This window comes from Giraffa tippelskirchi, chromosome 11 (assembly GCF_054371585.1).
Source record: "Giraffa tippelskirchi isolate mGirTip1 chromosome 11, T2T-mGirTip1v1.2.pri, whole genome shotgun sequence".
Lineage (NCBI taxonomy): Eukaryota > Metazoa > Chordata > Mammalia > Artiodactyla > Giraffidae > Giraffa > Giraffa tippelskirchi.
The window spans coordinates 2,086,711-2,111,437 of record NC_137285.1 but is presented as its reverse complement, the minus strand read 5'-3'; the positions used below and the strand labels follow the sequence as shown (position 1 = coordinate 2,111,437).

Sequence of the window (24,727 nt, the reverse complement as noted above, 5' to 3'; positions counted from 1 at the left end):
CCAGAACATCTGTCATAGCTGTGGGTATTGTCACCAGATAAGATCCCCCAGGTTCCCGCCCGCACACTGGTGATCAGGTCTCTCTGATCCAGCATTCCTCAGCTAAGACTCCTTATGACTCCTGGCTGCAGAATCTTCTGCAAACGTCCCACAGAGAGGAGTGTGACCACTGTACACAGGAGGACTGTGGTTCTCTAGTGTGAGAAAAGCCAGGTGAGCCCTGCACAGGGGCGTGAATGTGCAGAGTCGTAACTGGTCACGCTCGGAAATCAGAGCTGTGCTAGAGGCAGCAGGCGGGGTGGCCAGTGGGGGGCAGCACAGCGCAGCCAGGAGCCGCGGGGCAGAGGCTGGGCTGCCCAAGGGGGGCTTCAGGGGAGCCAGCCCTGTGGGTCCACGGGTGTCCAAGGATCAGCGCTTGGCAGGAAGTCGGGACTGGACAGGCCATCCCCTCAGGACACAGGGACCACCTCTGAGGTCACATCCACAGCGAACCACAGGACACCCAGGGCAAGGGGCACCGTCCATGCCTCAGTCCACGGCCAGGACGCTGCCAGGCTGACTGCCCCGCTGGGGAGTGCAGGAGAGACCACAGCTCAGGGGGCTTGGGACGTGGTCATGTGGTCAGACACAGGGAAGGTGACAGTGACCTCAGTCCTTGAGGACAAGTCTGATGTTCAGACGTGAGAAGCCAAGGAGGAAGCTGGGGACAGACAGCAGGGCTGATGGTGTGGTGACCCTGCCTCTCAGTGACGGGCCCCAGAGGGTGAATTTGCATAAACCAAACCCTCACTGCCCCCCTCAAAGCTCTGAGAGGGAATAAAGGGGTTTGGAGAGCCCAGCGCTGCTGCGGGCTCGGAGGCAGAGCTCAGGGCGCGTCCACCATGGCCTGGAGCCCTCTCCTGCTGCCCCTCCTCACTCTCTGCACAGGTGCGGCTCCAGGCTCCGCCCCCAAGTGACCAGGGCTCAGGCTGGCCCTGAACGTCAGCTCAGCACAGGGGCTGCTGCAGGGGGCAGGGCCCGCAGGGAGGAGACCCTCTTCCCACACTCACTCTCTTCTCTTTTCCAGCTCGTGTGGTCACTTCTCAGCTGACTCAGCCGCCTGCGGTGTCCGCGTCCTTGGGACAGACCGCCAGCATCACCTGCCAGGGAGACGACATAGGAAGCTATTTTGCTCACTGGTACCAGCAGAAGCCGGGCCAGGCCCCTGTGCTGGTCATTTATGAGTCCAGTGAGAGACCCTCAGGGATCCCTGACCGGTTCTCTGGCTCCAGCTCAGGGAACACGGCCACCCTGACCATCAGCGGGGCCCAGGCCGAGGACGAGGCCGACTATTACTGTCAGTCAGCTGACAGCAGTGACAATCTTCACAGTGACACAGGCAGATGGGGAAGTGAGACACAAACCCTCCTGTCCTGCTCACACTCTCCCCCAGCCCCAGCAGGACTGTGGACACAGCAGGGACAGGCCTGGCCCTGTTCCCCTGGATCTCAGCCCCCAGGCTGCCCTCCTCCCGTCCTCCGGCAGGCTCTGCGCAGTGGGGTCAGGGAGGGATTCAGGGTCCCCAGGGCCAGGCTCCATGGTGGTTTCTGGACAATGGTGTGAGATGTAGAACTTGGGTCTCATTTAAAGACAGGCCAAGGAAGATATATGTCCAATGTGGTGTTTTCTTTTTCTTTTCAAAAGAAAAGCTTGGTATTTTTTATTATGTAGGGTTTTAGTTGAGTGAAAATACATTTGAATGGTTAGCAACAAATGGGAAAGTCTCAGGAGCGTTTGCTGCACCATCAGGAACTGGAAGTAGAAGCAAAGCGAGGAATTCACATGATGCCCAGAGGCCAGGAGCAGGGAGCCGGGAAGACCGACTACTGTCTGTGACCGGCTGTCTCTGGATGCATTTCTTAACAGGGAGGCATCACACTCATGTCCTGGTGTGCTAACTGATTCTTACTATTGTTTAGTTGCAAGGTCATGTCCGACTATTTGCAACCCATGGACTGCAGCCCGCCAGGCTCCTCTGTTCATGGGATTTCACAGGCAAGGATACTGGAGGTGGTAGCCATTTCCTTCCCCAGGGGATCTTCCCAATCCAGAGATCGAACCCGAGTCGCCTCCTGTGCATGGGGTCTGCTGCCTAGCAGGCAGATATTTGACCCCTGAGCCTCCAGGGAGGACCAATAATAACACCAACCATTGGAAGAGGAATTACACACTAATCTTTATCAAAATCTTTCAAACAGTAGAGGATACTCTCTGCTGCTGCTGCTGCTGCTAAGTCGCTTCAGTCGTGTCCGACTCTGTGTGACCCCATAGACGGCAGCCCACCAGGCTCCGCCGTCCCTGGGATTCTCCAGGCAAGAACACTGGAGTGAGTTGCCATTTCTTTCTCCAGTGCAGGAAAGTGAAAAGTGAAAGTGAAGTGGCCCAGTCATGTCCGAGTCTTAGTGATCCCATGGACTGCAGCCCACCAGGCTCCTCCATCCACAGGATTTTCCAGGCAAGAGTACTGGAGTGGGGTGCCATTGCCTTCTCCAGGATACTCTCTAGTTTATTCCATAAAGCTGGAATTATGCTTACCAATAGACATTACCAGAAAAGAAAGTGAAGCCCGAAATGCCTTATAAATATACAAGAAAAAATCTTTTAAGATATTAGCCAACTTAATTTAAAAAGATGTATCAAAAGTCCAAGTGAGATTCACCCCAGGAATGCAAGTGTGGTTCAACCTAAGACAATCAGTCATGAGTATACCACCAAAACAAATTAAAGAGAGAAAACATTAAATATCACAAATGCTGCAGAAAAAGATTTGCCAATATCTAACATCTGTTCATGACCAAAGGAAAAACAGAAAGAAAACACCAGAAAATTCTGTGTAGAAAGAATTTATCTCAACTCAATGAAGGACATTTATGAAAAAACCACAACATACATCACACTCCACGTGAAGACTGAAAGCTTTCCCCATTACCGTTGAACTTGGTCCTGGACGTTCTAGTCGGAGCCATAGAGCATGAGAAAGAAATACAGGCTATCTAAACAGGTAGGAAGAAATCACAGGGTCTCTATTCTCTCGGCGCATAATACAATATAGACACGTTTCAAAAGCCCACAAAAATATACTAGAGCTCATAATGAATTCAGAAATGTGTCAGGGCTCAAGATTCAGATGCAAAAATCATCTGGGCTTTGATGTACCAGCAATGGGTGATCTGAAAAGGCAACTAAGAAACAATTCCATTAACAATAGTATCCAAGGAATTAACTTAACTTAGGAGAGAAAAGACCTGTTTACAGAGAGTTATAAAACATTTGGTGATGAAATTAAACAAGAGCAAATCATATAGAAAGACAGTTTGTGTTTTGGAGACTTAATATCATAAAGGTGGCAACACAGGGATGCCTCAAGTGGTGCCCTGAGCCTCCTGCTCCTAACAGGTCTGCTCATCATTTCACAGGTAACCTGAGACCCTAAAGCCTGACACTGAGGCTGTCTGAGGGCATGAAGCGAGCAGTAGTTCCTGCCCTGGGAGGAACAGTCAAGGCCCAGGGAATGACCACCTGGGCAGAGGGCTCTGAATCTGCGCCTGGACAGACGCCTCCCCGGCCCCTTCAGCAGTCAGTGCAGAGAGGCACTCACCGCAGCACCCGGAGCTCAGGCGGCCGGGCCTCAGGTCCCCACGCAGGGGGCGGGTGCCCACACCTCACGCCTGGAGGACACGTGCCGGCCTTCTGTCGCGTCGTCCGGTCAGGATGCACAGACTCCACCCTCTTCGCCTGCACTGACAGACCTCTGTCCTTCCTGGAGGACAAGCTCCTCCTTCCCATCTCTCCCCAGGGGGCCAACAGTTTTCTCTCTTGTCCGCGCCAGGAACACAGAGCCAAGAGATTTCCTTGTCTTAATTAGGAAAACTATTTGTATTCCTGCGTTTCCCCAGTAACTGAAGGCAACTGTTAAAAATGTATTTCCAGGACTTCCCTGGTTGTCCAGTGGCTAGACTCTGAGCTCCCAGCACTCGGGGCCCATGTTTAATGCCTGCTCAGGAAGCTACATCCCACGTGTTGCAAATAAAGCTCCTGCCACCCGATGCAGACAGAGAAATAAATATTTAGTGTGTATGTATTTCACATGAGGTGTTGTTATAATTCACAGCCAATATTCTTTCTTACACTTAGTTATTCGTTTGAGCACATGATCGGTCGATGGCCCAGACCACACACGGCGATACTGAGACCCAGCACCCACCCTCTGCCCAGGACCTCATGGCCAAGGGTGGACACTTACAGGACCTCAGGGGACCTTTAAGAACCCCCTGTGCTCTCGGCAGAGGAGCAGTGTTATCTGTGGCTCCGTCACTCGGGAGCTGTGTCTGGGTTGGGCCCGGCAGCTGTGTGTCACCTGGGGTGTGGGCATGGTGAGAGCCACTGTCCTGGGGACCTGAAGGGTCAAAAGAACCTTCCCTTAAAAGTTCTGGAGGTGGATCTAGAACCAGACCCACATGTGAACTGCACCTGAAAACAGTGAAGGATGAGACACTTCAAAGTCCTGGATGAAACTAACGTCCTTCCCCTGAACCAGGATGAAGCAGAGGAAGGACTTGGCTTCCAGGAAACCCCGACATCTCCACCGTGACTCTGGCCACGTTCATGGCAGGGCCCAGAATCCTTCGGTGCAAAGGACTCAGGTTTCCTGGAAAATAAAACAGTCTCCAGCTCTGAGCTCTCAGTGACCAGGGCTTCTCTTCCAGGAGGGGGGCCAGGACCCAGTCTGGAGTGGAGATGTCCCCCCAGACCCTGAGACCAGCAGGTGCAGGAGGAGCCCGGGGCTGAGGGGAGTGTGCAGGGCGGCCCTCCCCCATGTCCCTGGGGCTGAGCCTCTCTGACCTCACAGCTGCAGGCAGTCCCCCTGGGCTCAGGCTGATTCGCATCCCCGGCAGCAAGGGGATAAGACAGGCCTGGGAGGAGCCCTGCCCAGCCTGGGCCTGGCAAGCAGACTTGGGGCGCCTCCACCATGGCCTGGACCCCCCTCCTCCTCGGCCTCCAGGTGTGTCCCAGGGTCCACCCACCCCAGCCCAGGACTCGGGGACAGGCCTGGCCCTGACTCTGAGCTCAGCGGGATGTGCCTGTGGGGGTAGGGGGCTCCTGGCCCTGCTGCAGGGTGGGGGGCTGAAGGGGCTGAAATCCTCCCATGTGCTGACTGCTGGGTCAGCCCTGAGGGCTGTGCCTGCCAGAGAAAGGGGGGATCTCCTTTACTCAGAGACTCCGTCCACCAGACCCATGAGCCAGGGGGGCTGAGACTGGGGGAAGGGGGTGCCCTAGGTCCCAAAGAATCTTTGGCACTTAATCTGGGTGAGGCGGGGGGATTCTGTTCCTAGGTTCTTCACCTCCAGCCACCTCTCCTTTTCCCTCCTGCAGGCGCCGTGTCCTCCTACGAGCTGACTCAGGCACCCTCGGTGTCAGCGTCCCCGGGACAGTTGGCCAGGATCACGTGTGGGGGGAACAACATTGGAGATAAATATTCCTTCTGGTACCAGCAGAAGCTGGGCCGGGCCCCTGTGGTGGTCATCTATGAGGGCAGCGAGCGACCCTCGGGGATCCCTGACCTGTTCTCTGGCGCCAGCTCGGGGAACACAGCCACCCTGACCGTCAGTGGGGCCCGGGCCGAGGACGAGGCCGACGATTCCTGTCAGGTGTGCGATAGTGACAGCGGTGACCCTCACGGTGACACGGGCAGACGGGAAGTGAGACACAAACCCCCGGCCTGGCCCGGCGCGCTCGGCCTCCTCCGAGCGGCTGCCGGTCACGCGGAGGCCCGGGCGTCCCCTGTGCTCTCAGGGCCTCCGTTCATCCTGCTGAGCAGTGGCAAGTGGACGTCGGGTCCCGAGTCCTGGGGGCTGTCATCAGCACCCTCGAGCCAGAGGGCCCCCGTGCCGGCTGAGTCCTAGGACAGCTGTGTCCCCTCTGCACGCTCAGCTCCTCCACTCTCTTCTCTCAGGAGTGGCGGGAAGATTCCAGAAACAGGAAGGCAACTGTCAGTCGCCGGTGGCCGCGGGTGGCCGCTGAGTCAGCCACTCTTGTCAGCGTACCTGATGGTCCAGCACTGAGACCCGGGGCCTCTCTGGGAGGACAGGGTGATGGACTGCAGCCTGGCCCTCACACCACCACCCCAAACCCTCTAAGAACCGGGCTCCCCAGGACGCCTGCCCCTTTGTAACCTGACATCTGCACATTTTCATCAGAACTTCTGTAAAATCTTCACACCACTCCTTTACATATATTCCTCAGAAGCTAAAAATTATCATGACTTGCTAACCACTCTCCTTAAAAATTCTTCCATAATGTTCATCTTTCCCGCTCTTTAGACGTGTTTTCATTCCACATCTCTTACTACCTTTGGTCTGCTCGCATACTTTCTTTTTTTTTAAATTTTTTTATTGGGATGTATTTGCATTACAATGTTGAATTGGTTTCTGTTGTACAACAATGTGAATTAGTTATACGTATCCTGAGGAACACATGGCAACCGACTCTAGTATTCGTGCCTTGAAAATCCCATGGACAGAGGAGCTTGACAGGCTACAGTCCATAGGGTCACAAAGAGTTGGACGCAACTGAAGCAACTTAGCAAAAGGCAAAGGCAATACGTATATCCCCTCCCTCTGGAGCCTCCCTCCCGCCTCACCCCCATCCCACCCGACTGGGTCATCACAGAGCGCCGAGCTGAGCTTCCTGTGCTTTATGGCGGGCCCCCGCTAGCTATCCGTTTTATCCGACGTGGTGTATATATGTCAGTCCTCCTCCCTCAATCCAGCCCACCCACCCCTTCCGCCTCGGTGTCCCCAGAGCTGCACTGCTGACAACAGCCAAGACATGGAAACCAGCTAGATGTCCAATGACAGGGGAACGAGTAAAGAAGACCTGATTCAAGTTCTAGTTAGTTGAGCTCAGCAGCTTCAGCTGCTTGCAACAAATTCTGGTAAATTCTCTTTTCATTTTTATTCTATTATAAATACTTTCTAACTTTCCTTGCTATGGCTTCTTAGATACACCCATCATTTAAAAGTGGACATTTCATTTCCAAATACATGAGATTTTTTAAAGTATCTTTGATATTAATTGCTCATCTTGATATTAACTTCTCATTTAAATGTTTTCTTCTCTGCAATCACCCCTGTGTTTTTTCCAGTCTTCTGATTTTATTGATGTTTTCAACGGGTAACTCAAAGATCTCCCTTGATAACTGTCACATTGCACTACAAAATATGTGGGTTATTTTCAAATATCTTTTGATATTGATTTCTAACGTATTTCCACAGTGGGTGCACCTAGATTCTGTCACCCAGAGTGAAGTAAGTCAGAAAGAGAAAAATAAATATCATATGTTAATGCATACATGTGGAATCTAGAAAAATAGCACAGATGAACCTATTTCAAAGGGAGGAATAGAGATGTAGATGTATCAGGTGGACTTACGCTCATACATCTTCATACCCAAAACTCTCGTTCAGTATCCTGCCATACATCTCTGTCGTAACAATATACATTCATTTAAAAATTCTTCAATAGCACTGTGATTTTAAGTGCTAAAAGTTTTCTCCTACCTTGAGTTATTACCCTAACTATTAGTAGCAGAGTTTGACTAAAACAACATAAGTGTATTGAAATCTGTTTTTTTACAGCTCATTTCCTTATTTTTAATTTTCGGCTGCCCTGGCTTGCTGTTGCTGGGTGGACTTTCTCTGGCTGTGACCCGTGGGGCTGCTCTCTAGCCGTGGAGTGAGGGCTTCTCCTTGCAGCGGCATCTCTTGTGGGGCACGGGCCCCAGGCACTCGGGCTCGGGAGTTGGGGCACACGGGCTTTGTTGCTCTGTGGCAGGTGGCTCTTCCCGGACCAGGGATCAAATCCACACTGGCAGGCAGATTCTTATTCACTGTACCACCAGGAAAGTCCTGAAATCCTTATAAATGATTATCAACTAGTGATGATTCATGGATCCATCAATTAGTATAATTTACTTTTACCTCTAGGGACTTTCTCTGTGGCTCAGTTGTTAAAGAATCTGCCCACAATGCGGGAGACCTAGGTTCGATCCCTGGGTTGGGAAGATCCCCTGGATACCCACTCCAGTATTCTAGCCTAGAGGAGTCTGGTAGGCTACAGTCCATGGGGTCACAAAAAGAGTCAGACACGACTGAGCGACTTCAGCTTCTTTCTTTCTTTCTTTCCCTCTAGAATGAAGCAGGTCCAGCATTGTCAACAATGCTGTTCTGGCTTTCGTTTCTACAACAAACCTGGAGAAACTTCAGTTCCACAAATAGGAGTTTTGTAATAGAGTGTTACTCCCTGCTATGAACTCCTTCCTGGTTAGACGCCAAAAACGATTCGTGGTGGATGGTCAGAAATTGTTTCTCTGAACGATTTATCAGCTGACAGCTCCAATTCACTCTTTTGATTTTGCAGATAGCAAAGCATTGGACAGCATCCGACTTCAAGAGGATTCAAATGGGGGCCAGTTCGATGCACCTTCGGACCGTCTGAGATGAGGGTTTGCTGTCCCATCTCATGGGGAAACCCTGCAAACTGGCCCCACCCCAGAGGCAGCTTTTCAAGAAACCACCTGCTGAGAGGCATCACCCAGCCACTTGTTCACTTTCTCTGTTTCAGCAGTGAACACCGAGAAAGCTTGAGCAGAACTTCCTGGTTAAATCGTCACTTAAGAGGCCCCTTGTAAAAGAAGACGTAGTTTAAAGACTGAGGAAATTTTAAATATCTGTCATTTCAGTGCTTCCCAGGTGGCACAGTTGGTAAAGAATCCACCTGCCAATGCAGACAAGAGACGTGTGTTCCATACCTGGGTTGGGAAGATCCCTCGGAGAAGGAAAAGGCAACTCACTCCAGTATTCTTACCTGGAAAATCTCATGGACAGAAAAGCCTGCAGGCTACAGTCAATGGGGTTGCAAGAGTTGGACATGACTTAGCATGCCTGCATTAGTCATTTTAATGCATCTTTGCCAATCCGGTATCTTAGGAGAAAAATGCTTGCATCTTATCATGCACTCTAAGTCAAGGGTCCCCAACCTCTAAGATCTAATTCCTGAGATCTGAGGTGGAGCTGACATAACAATAATAGAAATAAGGTGCACGATAAATGTAGTTCACTTGAACCAGCCTGAAACCATCTCCTACCCTTGTCCCTGGAGCCAGAAAGGACTGCTGCTTTAAGTATATGCTTCCTCCAAAACTTGAGGCTGCTGACTTGAATCTTTTAATCGATGGAAGAGTCTAATCCTGTGATCTAACTGGCAAAGCTAGTCCTCCCTGCCAAACGTCCCATTCCAACCAAGTTCTGTTAGAAGCCTTCCCACTGCGTCAGTACAAACAAATATGTTAGTGTGCATTTTGAGGAATATCATCAAATCACTAAAAATTAAACTATGTGTCTGTTTAGTGAAATCAACATTACAATGATGTAGATCTTCTATGTTCCTTTACCTATGTTTACAAAAGCTCTTTAAAAACAAGATAAGTCACTAGGCTACTTATCAGTATTTAATTAGCAACAGATACTGTTGGCTGCCATGGATTGTAAGAAATAAACATCGGGGTGTTTCGATGATTGGCGTTTAGAAATAATGAAGTAAGAATCGAATATAAATCACCTTAGCATCGTCAGCCATCGGGCGAAGCATTTCCCATGAACGCAGCAAGGATGCGAGAATGTGTCAGTCTGAACCACTGTCCTGGGGTCCCAGGAGGACTCACCAAGCTGATAGTTGCTGGAGGAACAGTTAAGGGAGCAGCAGCTGCTGCAAAACCACCACCTGCCAAAGTAGGGTCTCCTCATGACAGGAGTGTGCCCTCCCAGATGTCGGTCCAAGCCTTTGGAAAGGACCTGGAAAATAAGTTCTGCCTACCAGATACTAATATAAACCCACCTGGCCAGGAGAGGCAGGCGCTGCTGGCCACGCCCATTCTGGCCCAGGAAGTGTCCCAAAACTCAGTAATCAAGGTCAATAATATTTCGGGACCTCCCTGGCAATCCAGCGGTTAGGACTCTGCACTCTCACTGTCAAGCGCACAGGCTCAATCCCTGGTCGGGGAACTAAGATCCTACAAGTCACAAGACATGGCCAAATTTTAAAAAGAAAAAAGAGAGAGAGAAATATTTGATGCAATAGGTTTTAGAATTGAAATTAAGCCCCTGCCCCCCCTCCCCAATCTGGATGAATAAAGCAACGAAATAGTAAGTGAAGTCAGCCTCTGACATGGACTGATGTGACTCACCTCAAGCACCTCCCACCCTAGGACTTGTTGGGGTTCCAGGAGCTCCAGAGGTGCCAGGAAGACGGAGTCCAGCCCCTGCCCCTGCCCCCACCAACTCCTCCACTGGAGTCGCCTACCCCACCTCCCCACCCCCCACCCCCGCCCCCAGGTCTCCCCTGTCCTGTGTCTGAGCTCCACCCTTTCTGGGCAGTGTCTCCCTCTACAGCTGGTTTCTGCTGCCCATTACCAGGTCCGTCCCCTCTGTTCAGTTCAGTTCAGTCACTCACTCATGCCCGACTCTTTGCAAGCCCATGGACTGCAGCACGCCAGGCCTCCCTGTCCATCACCAACTCCCAGAATTTATTCAAACTCATGTCCATCGAGTTAGTGATGCCATCCAACCATCTCATCCTCTGTCATCCCCTTCTCCTCCTGCCTTCAATCTTTCCCAGTATCAGGGTCTTTTCAAATGAGTCAGTTCTTCACATCAGGTTGCCATAGTATTGGAGTTTCAGCTTCAGCATCAGTCCTTCCAATGAATATTCAGGACTGATCTCCTTTAAGGATGGACTGGTTGGATCTCCTTGCAGTCCAAGAAACTCTCAAGAGTCTTCTCCAACACCACAGTTCAAAGACATCAATTCTTCGGTGCTCAGCTTTCTTTATGGTCCAACTCTCACATCCATACATGACCACTGGAAAAACCATAGCCTTGACTAGACGGACCTTTGTTAGCAAAGTAATGTCTCTGCTTTTTAATACGCTGTCTAGGTTGGGCATAACTTTCCTTCCAAGGAGCAAGCGTCTTTTAATTTCATGGCTGCAGTCACCATCTGCAGTGATTTTGGAGCCCCCCAAAAATAGTCAGCCACTGTTTGCACTGCTTCCCCATCTATTTAAGGGAGGGAAGTTTCCCAGAGCCCCCGAGTTCCAGGCTGGGCCCACCCCACCCCCGTGTCCCCCAAAGCCTGGTGCTCCCAGGTTTCTGGCTGGTGCTGCCAAGTCCTAGGACACAGTCTTTACACCCAGTTGCTGTGTGTCTTAGGAAAGAAACTCTCCCTCTCTGTGCCTCTGTTCCCTCATCTGCAGAAGGGACTGCCAGGTGGGGGAGTCTGTGAGGTCTCCGGAAGCTGCAGGATTCTGTCCTCATTTGCTGGAAGAGAGCTAGGGGTGGGGGGATCTTCTGCACCCTCAGGATCACCAGAGGAGCTGGGGTCTTCAGGGTTCCCGGGGAACCCTCAGAGGGGGCTCAGGAACCACAGAGCCAGACCCTGACTCCAGAAACCTGGTCACACCTCCAGACGACCAATCCTTTGTCCCCCAGCTCTGCCTCAAATGTTCCAAGCCCCAACAATGAAGCGCTTAAGAGAAGGACCCACCAGGCTTGAGTTTGGGGAGGAGGGGGTGGGGAGCTGGGGGGGGGTCTGGGCCTGGGAGACAGGAATCCACAGTGTCCGCAGGCAGGGTCTCTGGGGCCTGTGGGGTGGAGAGTGGGCAGGAGCAGACAGAGGTGACTGGACACGACACAGCCCTCCACTCCAGGGGAGGTGGGCAGAGGCGGGGGCACAGAGGAGCAAGAGACCCTGGGAAGGGGGTCCACCAAGCAGGATCGCTGGACCCAGACATCTCTGAGCCAGCTGGGATCCAGCTCTAAGCCGTGCTCAGCCCAGGCAGGGGGTAGGGCAGGCCTGAGCGCAGTGGCCAGAGCTGCAGCTGCGTGGGCTGGGAAAGCCCTGCCCGTCCCCCGAGGGCCCCCCGAGGGTCCCCCGGGGTCCATCCAGACTTGGATTTCCGACCGCAGCCCCCACAGAGGAAGCAGTCTGCGGTGGAGTCGGCCCAGAGGCCTGGGCAGGTGCAGGTGGGGGAAGGGAGGCAGCTGGAGTCACCGCCGAGTTCGGGGACAGTCCCTTTTGCTCCCCGAAACCTGGGACTGTCCTGGGGGCCACCGTAGCCTCCAGGCCCTGGGCAGTGGGGGAGTGTCACACCCATACAGGGGTGCTGGGACGGAGCAGCTTCCGCCTGGGACCCCGGGGGTGTGGGGGCACCCAGCCCCCATGATGCAAGGAGCACAGGTCCCAGGCTGGGGTGAGCTGAGCACCACGGCGGGGAGAAGTTGGACTGGATCGGGGCCCCTAGGGGCTCCCCCGTACCTGTATGGTAGCTGTTAGGGCACCTGCACCCCATTACCGTTCAGTGCTGGCCAGTGTCCAAGGCCAGGGATGTGTGTGTGTGTGTGTGTGTGCAGTCCAGCCTCAGCACTGGACCAGGCAGCCTGGGGTTCCTCCAAAACTGCTTTATGAGTTTGGTCAAACCGTGAGGTTCTGATCACCGCCACCCACTTCGCCCCCTCCTGCCCCACTCATCACCGTCATTATTCTCGTTATTGAGAGCTGTGGAGGGCCTGGGAGGTCATCCCGCCTGCCAGCTAAACCGTGAGGCTGCTGCAATTGCACTGATGCTGGCAGACCCGAGATGCTGGGGCGGAGACAAAGGCCAGCTTGTCACTCAGCCAGAGCGGCACTCAGGCCACAAGCCTCGTCTGGCAGTGGTTCTCTGAGCCCGACGGGGTGATGCAGAGGAGCCAGGAGACACCTGCACGTCCAAACTGGGGGACCCCAAGTCTGTTAGGTAGGACAGTAAGCACGTTCAGCTCCGGAGGGAGACACCAGCTCTTCCTTCCAGGGCTGCTCATTCCACAAACATCCAAAGACGATCCAAAACAAAGGCGATCCGTGCCTTTGCTCCTGAGACATGCAGAGACGCAGAGATCCACAGACACTGTCTCCCAGCACCCTATCTATGTGAAGTGACTGAAGTCCCAGGCTGTGTGTCTGGTACCGCATCCCATGGAACAGGCTGGACTGATTTTCACCAAACGCAGCAGGAACGTTAAGGAGTATCGGCCTCAAAACATGAGGGCCAGACATGTCTGAAAGGTCCTTCCAGAAAAGTCCCTTTGGGGTCCTTCCCCAGAGTTGCTGAAACAGAGAACTGGGAGGGCTGCAGAGCTGAATTTAAGTGGACCTAAGCAGCTGGATCACAAAGGTCCATCTAATCAAGGCTATGGTTTTTCCAGTGGTCATGTATGGATGTGAGAGCTGGACTATAAAGAAAGCTGAGTGCTGAAGAATTGATGCTTTTGAACTGTGGTGTCTGAGAAGACTCTTGAGAGTCCCTTGGACTGCAAGGAGACTCAATCTGTCAATCCTAAAGGAAATCAATCCTGAATATTCATGGGAAGGACTGATGCTGTAGCTGAAACTCCGGTACTTTGGCCACCTGATGTGACGAACTGAGTCATTGAAAAAGGCTCTGATGCTGGGAAAGACTGAAGGTGGGAGGAGAAGGGGATGGCAGAGGATGAGATGGTTGGATGGCATCACCAGCGTGATGGACATGAGTTTGAGTAAGCTCCGGGAGCTGGTGATGGACAGGGAGGCCTGGCGTGCTGCAATCCCTGGGGTCGCAAAGAGTCGGACACGACTAAGTGACTGACAGAACTGAAGCAACTGGAAAGCCGGAGCGTAGGTGCTGGCTGTGATGAGCGGGAACGTGCAACCTGCCGCTTGGAGTTCTTCCTGCACCGACCCCAGCCCTGCACGGCCTCTCTAGGGCCACGAGACACCCTCGCAGAGCAGAGAAATGAAACAGAGCTGGCGTGCCAAACCAGGGCCCCAGGGGTGGGGCAGGGCTGGTGGGCAGGCTTTAGTGAGAAGCCCTTGAGCCCAGGAACCACAGCAGAGCAGTTGGCAGAGGCCCCACAGGGAGAGGCCCCCCCCAGTAATGGCCCTGGGCCCTGGGAGAGGGGGCGGTGCTGGGGGCAGGGACAGAAGGCCCAGGCAGAGGACGGGCCCCATGGGGTGGGGCGCGCTGGGACGGCCCCTGCCAACAAGAGGAACCGGGGCACTTTGGACCCCTCCAAGGAGGAGTTCACACCAGTGCATCTGCCCAAGGTGCCCTTGGCCCTGGGGGCACATGAGGTCCAGGCCAGGGGGCCTGTGAGGCCCCCAGAGGTCAGCAGGTGGCCCTAGGCAGCCCTGGCCCCTCATCTTGCTGAGCCTGGCCATGGGAGGCCCTAGCCTGCTGCCCCCAACGGCAGCAACTTGGAGCACGGATCCTGCATGGAAATCCCCACAGGAAAGGGCCCGTGGAGCCTGTGGGACAGGTAAGGGCCGGGGGAGTCGTGGTGCAGGGAAGTGGAGGTTCCCTTCGATGGGACCCAGGGGTGAATGACCGCAAGGGAGTGGGGCGAGAAGGGAAAATCAGCTGGAGAGAAGGGGCCTGAGCAGACAGTGGCTTTATTTACAGTGCTGACAGTTGGTCTAGTGTGCCTTTGTTTCTGTTGGTTTTTATTTTTTAATATTGTATTGAAATACTACTTATCTCATGGAGTTTTTGGCGCCCCTGAGATTTTGCACCCATGGCTGGTGTCCCACTTGCCTCACCCCAGCCCTCTGAGCAGGGCAGACACAGGGCGGCAGGGGCAGGACGTACCCAGAAGGCACTGATTGTTTTGGGGGGCAGTGGCCCCTCAAGGCAGGTCTGCCTTCCTCCCCTTCTTACAGGCGGGGACAGAGGTCCAGAGAGGTGAGGCAAGCTGCCCAAGGTCACACAGCACATGGGTGCAGTCCTAAGACTGTAGAAATCCCGGGACTAGACAGGCACCAGAGTGTCCAGTGTTTTAAGAAAATGGTCCAGGAGAAGAGGCAAGTCTTCAAGGCATCCAGAGAAGGAAGCAAGGGCTCGGCACAGTTTCCCCCAAGGAGGTCAGCGCCTCAGAGAAGTTCCTAAGTATCTAATGGGGCCAAGCCTGAACCAAGGGGTCATGTCCAGATCCAGGGCACTGACCTGGGATGGGGGTGCTCCAGGCAGAGGGAGTAGGGAGGCCAAGGAGGAGAGAGGGGTGCACAGGCCTGCAGGGAGCTTCCAGAGCTGGGGAGAACGGGGTACAGACCACGGGGGTCTTGTCCACCTCATCCTTTATCCCAGGATCCAGGGGAGGTATTGAGGGATTTAAGTGCCGGGCTGTCAGAGTGCAGTTCGTGCTCTGGAAAAATTGTTTCAGATCAGAGACCAGCGTGAAGTCAGGTTAGAGGAAGGAGAGGAAGCTGTGAAAAGGCGGTGGGGGGCGCGGTCCTTGGCGAACATGGGGAGTGGTCCTTGGTGAACATGGGGGCAAGGTCCTTGGTCAACATGGGGGCGTGGTCCTTGGTGAACAGGCACCACCGTCGCCTGTGGAATCGGCAGGCGAATTTGCAGTGACGTCGTCAGAGGGCTGACGGGGAGGAACAGGCACTGTCATGAGCGTCTATAAAAATCTAAAATGTACACCCTTTTCGGCAATATGCTGCAAGTCATAAAAGAAAACGTATTTCTTTAAATTGTGTAATTCTGCTTTTAGAAATTCACCTGGGGGCGGGGGAACAATCAAAAAGATGTGACCAAAGGCTTACAAGCCAGAAACTCGACATTATGAATGATGGGAGAAAACCAGAAATAACCTAAATATCCAACAGAAAGGGTGTGATGAAACACAGCATGGAACATCCTTCGTAAGGAATCCTAACGCAAACCTCCAAAATGATATTTCTAAAACTGGGTTTTTAAAGCATATGTGCATTTTCAAAAGCTTGTCAGAAAATACAGAAATATGTCAATAAGGTGTCTTTAGCCAGATATTTTTAATTTTTGCTTTGTAATTTTATAAAGTTATAAAATTATAGTTATAATTATATAAAATATAATTATAAAATTATAAATTATAAAAAATAGTTATGAAAATGTTCACAAGAAGATATATATATAATTTTGTCTTCTAAAATGCTTTTTAATACCAAAATAATGTGTGCTTTTAGAAAAATATTGAGTACAGAAGCATATAAAGTAAAAATTGAGAGCTTCTGCTCACCAACCCCACGTCTTACCCTAAAAGAGTGTCTCTCCATTCTCCAGCGAGAGACAATGTCACGTGGGTCTGTACACTTTCCGCCCTCCTCCTAGGCACGTATGTCCTTGAAAGCACACACACACATCTAATTGGTCTTAGGGTTTTATTTTTCAAAAAGGACTTATGCTCCACCTGTGAGCCTGCAACTATCTTTTTAAACAGTCTGTTGCGATTTTCTATATCAGCCCACATGGATCCCCATGTTCTCTGAATGGCTCTGTATGAATTCAGAGTTTGGATGAAGCAGCGTGTCTTTAATCATTCACCTATTAGTGGACATTTAGGTTGTTTCCACTAAAAAATATAAATTACAAGAGATGCTATGTGGAAAGGCCCACGTGTGTAGCTGTGTCCCTGTACTTTGCACACTGTATCTTCCCAGAAAGATGCCTAAAAATGGGATGCTGGGTCAGAAAGAACAAGCTTTGAAATTTTCATAGGTGACACCAGTGGTCCTCCCAACAGTCTGTTCCAGCTCCCATTCACTGCAGTGAATGACAGCGCTTTTTCTTCTCCATTCTTGCCGATAATGTGATAGGAGGATCTTTTTTTATTTTGCGCATCTGAAGAGCAAAAATGAGAACAAAACTGTTTGTTATTTGTTTATTTGATTGTTGGTGAAATTTATTTTCCTTTCATATTTTTGTTGATTGATTTTATTTCTTCTGCAAACGTACTGGTTGTAATTTTGCCTGGTTTATTTTTCGTTTGGCTGGTTATACTTAAAGGTTTATAGAAACTCTTCATCCATTTGGGATAGTAACCCCTCATTAAGAATGCATGTGGCAAATATTTTTCCCTGATCTGTTTTCCAGTTTCATTTGTGGGGTCTTTCAACATTAAGCCTTTTTAATTTTTACATGTCAGATCGGTTGTTTTTCTTTATGGTGTTTGTGGTCTGCGGCAAGCATAGGAAAGACGTTGCTATTTTGATTTTTTTTTTAATTTTATTCAGATACTTCTATTGTTTTGGTGTTTGTTTTTACTTTGCCTGGAATTTATTTTTGTGTTGGTAGAAATGTATCCTTATATATTTTCCAAATGGGAAACCAATCGTCTTGTATTTGTTGAATACAGACACAGCTTTCATCAAATGCTGAATTACTGACTTATCACATACTCTCTGTGGCTCTAACCATCAATTCTCCATCCCTTCCACCATGTTTTAATTATTGTAACTTTACAGTGTGTTTTGGTACCTGCTAGAGAACAATCCCGCCGGTGTTATTCTCAATCAAAATATTTGTGTCTATTCTCCACCATTGAGATGAGATGGTTGGATGGCATCACCAACTCAATGGATGTGAGTCTGAATAAGCTCCTGGAGTTGGTGATGCACAGGGAAGCCTGGCGTGCTGCAGTCCGTGGGGTCGCAAAGAGTCGGACACGACTGAGCGACGGAACTGAACTGAACTCCACCATTATTCTTACTGTTGGACTTTAGGACTGGCTCACTAATTTTTTTTTAACATTTATTCATTTGGCTGCGGCACTCTGGGTCTTTAGTTGCGACTTGCAAACTCTTAGTTGCAGCATGTGGGGTCTAGTTTCCTGACCGGTGATCGAACCCAGGCCCCCTGCATTGGGAGCTTGGAGTCTTAGCCACTGGACCACCAGGGAAGTCCAAAATTATTCCTTTGATGTTGTGCTTGTAATTTCACGGAGTATATGGATTCACTTGAGGGGAACTGATGTCTTTACTGCTGTGTCCATTCATCAGGTTGTGCTATATTTTATCCTCACAGATCTTGTACCCGTGTAAAGTTTATTCCTAGGGCTTTGAATAGAACTTTTATCGAGATTGTCAGTGCTTCCCCCATTTCATATTCTCAATGGTTACGGCTTGTATAAAAGGAAACCTACTGACTTGCCTAGCCTGCTTGTATTCAATCACAGGTTAACTCTTGTACTAGTTCTAATAGTCCTTCAGCTGATCTTGAGCTTGTTTTTTTTTTTTTTTGTAAGTAAACTAGCCCATCACCTGCAAAAACCAATTTTATCTCATTTTTCCTAACATTCACACTCTTCCCCCCATCTCATTTCATGGGCTTGAATCTGTAGATCATGTTAAATAATAAAAGTAAGTGTGGGAACCCTGGCCTCTAAAATGGCTTTGCCTTTAAATGTGAAGCATGCTATAAGTTTCAGGAGATATTGTTCATTAAGTTGAAGATGTTTCCTTAGATAATTAACTTAGTAAAAGTCTGGATATTTGCTTTCTTTAATCAAAAATAAGTGCTGAATTTACATTGCTGTTCTGTTAAATTTTGTTTCAAAAATCGTACCTTAAATACATACCTTAAATACTACCATGACCAAAAAATTCCACTGCTGAATTAAACGAAGGCTGGACCCAGTGCAATATGGGTTACCTTCCGACTTAGATTAACTACGTAGGGACATAATATCAGATTTGGCAAGGCCTGAGGATTCTTGTCATCATAAACTCTTACAGTACAATCTGGGTGTTTTGTTTTTCTGAGCTTTTTAGGGGTATTTTTTGTTATGGTAGGACACAGAGGCTGACTCAAGGAGGGGCAAGCATTATGGGATGAGTCCAGGCCTCTGGCTTGCGGAGAAATCTACCGAATTGAGAACTATGAGGGGGACCAAGTCTGCAAGGACCTGGGAGCAGTTTAGATGGAGGATGTGGAGTCTGAGGTGTCTGTGGGACGCTCAAGCAGAGACGCATACAGGAGGCAGAATGTGTATAAATCCGGAGCCAAAACAGAGGTCAGGAAGGGAATAGGGATGCAAGACCCCCGGGCGGTAGTCCGAGTGCACAGTGTGTGTCAGAAGCAGAGGGAGGCCGCGGGGGGACCTCGGTCTTGACCGGACGGGGACATCGTTAGACCTGACCCGAGAAGTTTCAGGGAGAGGTGGCGGTGGGCGGGAGAGGGCTTCCCCACCGTGTCCCAGCGTGTGAAACGGGGCTCAGCAGACGGGTGCTGGATGGCCATTGTTGGAGAGACGGATGAAAGATGGACAGATGGATGGATGCTGGATGGATGGAGAAACAGATGTGCAGAAAGACAGTGATCTGAGACAGCAGGAAACGCTTCACCAAAGAGAATGAACTGAACTGCGTCTCCGTGCGTGAAGAAAACAGGGCAGGGGTTCCCCACCTGGGGCCTTAGGAATAGCCTGGTGTCCACAGGCCCAGGAAGGAAGCTGCCGGGCTGGACTGCGAGAAATTGTGGAGAAGGAACACCCAGCGGCCTGACAGTGAGGCCAGGAGCGGTCGGGCGGGTCCGAGCCAGCCCGGGACGCCTCTGCCGCCCCACACGGACGCAGCACTCCGCGTCTCCATCAGCGCTGAGGAGTCAGTGGTGGCCAGGACAGCCTCCGAGTGAGGGGGACACACTGGGTGACTCCAAGGCGTGTGCGGCCACTGCCTCGGCCAGGGGGCTGGGCATGGGGACACCTCCAGGACATGAGCCCACCCAGGGGTGCCCTGGCCTCTGGAGGGCTGGCCCCACACCACCCCTCAGCCCGAGGACACAGCCCCACCGGCTGCAGCCCTGTGCCCGTCACACCCAGAAGGTTCCCGCTTGGCCCAGCCCCCCAGGGGACAGGCCCCAGGTGCTGGCCCGGAGGGTTTTGGTCCAAGGCTCAGTCACTGTGTTGTGCCTTCGGCAGCAGGACCTGGCTCACCATCCTAGGTAAGTGGCTCTCGCCCTTTCCCCAGCCTGTCTCACCCTCTGCTCTCTCAGGAAAGTCACTCCTCTTGCTCTGGGGGCAGCTTCCTCTCTGTCCCCCGGCCGTACGGGCCGATCCCCACCTTTCTCCGTGGGGCCGGGAGGGGAGGCAGATTGGTCTTGGGGTAACCAGCAGGAGCCTCCAGAGTCTGACCGTCTGACGGGGCCAGTCCGGGCGCCGGGGCTGGGGTTTGGTCCAGGAATGTGGGGACTCCTTCCCTTCTTGTGGGGCAGATGCTAGGGTGCGGGCCAGAGGCTGGTGCTGGCTAGGGGTGTCCCCAAGCCCCGAGCTCCGGGCTGTGAGCTCTGTGCCCCAGCCGGGAGGGCCAGACAGGAGCTTGGGGCTTGGCGGGGGCTGTGACCAGGCTCCAGGGACGCAGAGGGGCAGCCTGCGGGAGGGCCCTGGAGGGTGGAGAGAGAGGGGTCTCGCCCGCTCTGGGCTGAGGGGCTGGGCGGACACAGCTGAGACGGGGCAAGCTGCTCAGAGGCTCTCGGGGCAGCGGTCAGAAAGGAGCGGGTCCCCTGGGGCAGAAATTCCTCCCTCCGGGACCCCTGATCCCCTGGGACCTAGGGGTCACACCTGTCCAAGGGTCGGCCTCTACGGACCTCAAAGCGGGCGTTAGACTTAGGAAATGATGAACAGGGCTCTGACCCCCATAAAATCGGGGCCGTCGGAAGTGCTGTGTGGGGGCACCGTCCCCTGAAGGCAGGTGAGACGAGGGGCCCTGAGCTCAGGCAGGAGGGACGAGGAGACGGGCAGGGCCTCAGAGGAACTCCCAGGCTTTGGCCGGGAGAGCTGAGGCTGGGCTGGGGCTAGCCGGTGCCTGGCGAGGAGAGGAAGGCCCGGGCCCCGCTGTGCACGTGGCTCTGGTGCCGTGTCCCCACATGTACCGTCAGGACAGTCCTGGCAGGTGGGCTGGGGCACCAGGGTTCATGGTGGAGGCACCTGGGCTGCAGAAGCAGAAAGTCACGGAAGGGTCTGGCAGGGGCTGAGGGCTCAAGAGGTCAGGGCCAAGAGCAAACACAGACTCCAGGGGCCAGGAGGACGGAGGAGAGCGGCCCTGGTCACAGCCGGGGACTCTGAGGCCACAGATGGGACGCTTGGCCAGTCACTTATGAGAGTGACATGCAACAGCTTCTGAGGGGCTGTCTGCCATCCAGGGGCTGAGTGCAAGGGGTGGGGGTGGAGGGGGACAGAGAGGCAAGCAGGGCTACCATGGGGACAAGTCATAGAGGTTGTACTAGGGTGACAAAGTCAGAACCTCCCTGGCATCTTACACCCCTCCTCTGTCCACACAGGTCAGCTCAAGTACGCACCCTCGGTCACTCTGTTCCCGCCCTCCAAGGACGAGCTCAGCGCCAACAAGGCCACCCTGGTGTGTCTCATCAGTGACTTCTACCCGGGTAGCGTGTCCGTGGCCTGGAAGGCAGACGGCAGCCCCATCACCCGGAATGTGGAGACCACCAAGGCCTCCAAACAGAGCAACAGCAAGTACGCGGCCAGCAGCTACCTGAGCCTGACGGGCAGCGAGTGGACATCCAACAGCAGTTACACCTGCGCGGTCACGCACGAGGGGAGCACCGTGACGAAGACAGTGAAGCCCTCAGAGTGCCTTTAGGGCCCCGGGCCCCACCCTCGGGGGCCCTCTCGCCCACACCCCCTCCCCCAGTTCTCCATGGACCCCTGAGCCCCCGCCCAGGTCGGCTCAGACCAGGGGGCTCTCCTCCCTCCCTGTTCCTGCTTCTCCTGAATAAAGACCTTGTCATTTATCAGCCGACATTTCTGAAGTGCTTTGTGGGTCTGGCTGAGTCTCGGGGTTAAGGGTCAGTTCCTTAGGGAAGGGACAGTTATGACCTGAGAGTCCATCTGCTTGTCATCACCCCAACCCATCCCCAGGGACCACGGAGCTCTGAGTGCCAGGGGAGCGGTGACCCAGAGCAGGACATGGTCAGGCGGTGCAGGCTCTTGGGGTGCAGGCCTTGGCCCCCTGGGAAAGGAGAAAGGCCAGTGAGAGACAGGGGATGGCTCTGGGAGGATCAGGGAAAAAACCAAAGGGATCCCAGGAGGCAGAAGTGGACCAGAGGCAGGATTATGGGGGAAGGAGACCCAGAGGCCATAGTCTCAGGAGCAGAGGTTGACCTTTCCTATTTCCTCAGGAAACCTAGAGGGGAGAGCAGTTATCAGGTGAGGGGTCCATGGTTGGCCCTTCACCAAGCAACCATGAAAAGTTTGAGGATGCATCACAGAAGTCCTGATGTCTAATGTTCACAATGCTCATTAACTAAGTAAAGACACTGATAAGGTCTGCTGCAGAGAAACAGGTCAATATCACATGACCTAGCAATCAGCCAGTCACAGTCACTCTCCCTTCCCCTCAGGGCACCTGGAACGCTCTGAGATGGTGCTGGTCCCGCTCACTAGTGCCAGGAGCTGGGGTAAGGCTGAGGCAACAGGAAGTTTGATGTTGGTTCTGATAGGCTTGGGTCAGGGTAGCTCAAGGCCGCCCTTGTGGGGGGCTAGATCTCCATCCCGGTGTGTGGGCATATGACGTCAAGTTGGGAAGGGAGTTGTTGATGGTTGGGTTCAAGACGGAGCCGGTGCCCTCACCCTGTACGAGGTGGAGACAAAGGAGTGTTGGGTCCAGGGCAGAAGGCATCATCTGGGCCCACAAAGGGCATCCTAGTGAATGTCCCAAGGAGAGAGAGTCCATGACAATTCAGGAAAAGAGTCAGGCTGGGTCAGCCCAGCTCAGGGCAGGCTGAGAGTGTGACCTGAGGGCTCCAGAGATCAGGCCTCCTGAGGGGTCAGCAACCCCAGATCCCTGCCCAGGGGACCTCCCCCTTCCACCTCCTCAGCTCCCCATGGCTCTGGCAATCCTGCGTCCCCAGGTCTCTTGGGCCCTCTGGCTCTCCAGGGACAGGTTGCTGCCTTGACCACAGCCAATGGGGCACCAGGACAGCCCAGGACACAGCCTGCAGTTACAGGGGACTCTGGGGACACAGAGGGCAGAGGACAGGGGTCCCCTGGGAGCCTCATCCCAGGCTTTCCCGCCCCAAACACAGACGTGACTCCATAGAGAAACTTCGGGGTGCTGTGTCCCAGGGCTTCTGGGACCCCATTCACAAAGCTGAGTGTGGAGGCTCCCGCGGAGAGGGGGCCACCCAACTCTCATCTCGCTGGCCCGCTGGGTACAATGCCACCACCCCGTCCCTTGCTGCTTTGCCAAGAGCAATATCCCATTTACTTTCTCGTAAGTTTTTATTGTAGAAAACATTGAACACAAAAAAATAAGGATGCAGGTGAATGAAAAAGAGCCCCGTGTTCTCATCAGCCAATTCCCCAAAATCTTCCATTTACTGATGATACAACCACACAATAATTCCTCTCTTGGGTAACCTTTTGAAGCAAATTCCAGATGTCGGAAACTGTTCCTCTGAAATATTGCGATTGCGTCCTGAGGTACAAGGATCTCAAAGAGAGCTACAGTGTATTATCAAACCTGAACAGATATCATGAGTAAATCGTTGATATCAGTGACTGTTCTCAGCAAACGCCTCACACTGTCGACTGTGAACTGAATTCGTCGTGTTTTCGGCGGTGTTTGATTTTGTGGGTTTTCTTGTTGTTTACTTGAGGATTGAGCGAGGTTTGACACCGTGGCTGGCGCACGTGGCTTAGTCTCTGGCTTTTCCTGGTAAGGAGGGGACTCAGGAGATCAGCTGCTGTCTGGACCCCCAGGGTTGGGGTGCAGCCCCCCGTATCCCCTGCTGTACCTGAGCAGTTCTGTTTGCCTCATGGGCCTGCAAAGCGGTTCTGGCTCCACAGGGTTAACAAGTTTCGGGTGGACTTTGGCAAAATTCCTTTCCAGGGCAGTTAACTACTCTCCGTCAACGGCCCCAGACGGGGAGACTGCCTTGAGTGGCATTAGCAGTTGGTGCTCAGTGACCCAGTCCATCCAAGAGAAGGAATCCATCGTGGCGATATTTCAGATCCGGTCCCTTTCCCTCGGGGGGCTCCCACGTCCTGAACAGCCTGTCGTGTGTTTCATATCCAGCAAAACAGAAGAAGCTCTGTTATGATCCAAATCTTCTTGGGGTCCCCACCTTACAGCACGATGCTCTGGAGTCTGCCGTCCTCCCACGGCCGACGATCCAGGACATGAACAGATCCGGGAGTGTGAACACACAGCCGGCTTTTTTTGGAGGATGGCATTTGGGCTCCAAAAGACGGACATGTGTTCACTGGGAGCCTCTGCGGGGGCCCCTGGGTCCCATGCAGTGGACCTTTGAGGCTCCCATATTCTGGATGACGATGGATCTAACTCTTCCTGTGCATTTACGTTCCAATAGCTGGAACTGGTCAGGATCTGGGTTTCCTTTCTTGGCAGCTGGGATTGGGTTCAGGGAAGACATGTGGGTCCTGAATACACAGAGAAGAGGTGTCCATTTCCAAGGAACCTCATAGACCCAAATATGCCCTCCACACACTCAGTAAATCCCAGGAGACAGCACCCAGGGACCGCAGGTCGGACACCACCTTCCTCTGGGAGACCGGCTTCCAGGGTGCCCATTGCTGTCCTCTCAGGGTCCCCTGTCCTGTTATCTGCTGCAGGGGAGGTTGGTGAAGCCCCTCTGTGGGCAGACACCAGCCTGGGGCAGTGACGCACGTCCTCCAGCACAGCTGCAGGTGGGGGCTGGGGCCGGGGCAGGGGCCTCCCAGGGAGAGGTTTTTGTTCAAGTCTGTGTCACTGTGTTGGGTTTTCGGCGGAGGGACCAAGCTGACCGTCCTGGGTGAGTCTCCTTTTCCCCCTCAACCCCCTG

The 24,727-nt window shown here is 52.8% G+C and overlaps 1 long non-coding RNA gene and 1 gene segment (V, D, J or C); one reads left to right on the top strand and one right to left on the bottom strand.

Annotated features, from left to right (window-relative positions):
- Positions 1-846: 846 nt before the first annotated feature.
- Positions 847-24,727, top strand: part of LOC145526494 (immunoglobulin lambda variable 3-10-like) — a 30,857-nt gene continuing 6,976 nt past the window's right edge. Inside the window, 3 exon segments of the V gene segment in view lie at positions 847-927; positions 1,067-1,378; positions 21,206-21,437. Of these exon segments, the coding sequence occupies positions 882-927; positions 1,067-1,378; positions 21,206-21,437 (590 nt within the window).
- Positions 23,147-24,727, bottom strand: part of LOC145526513 (uncharacterized) — a 31,833-nt gene continuing 30,252 nt past the window's right edge. The window contains exon 3 of the long non-coding RNA XR_014068938.1: positions 23,147-24,326. This is a non-coding gene — a long non-coding RNA (uncharacterized LOC145526513). The remainder of the gene's footprint in view (positions 24,327-24,727) is intronic.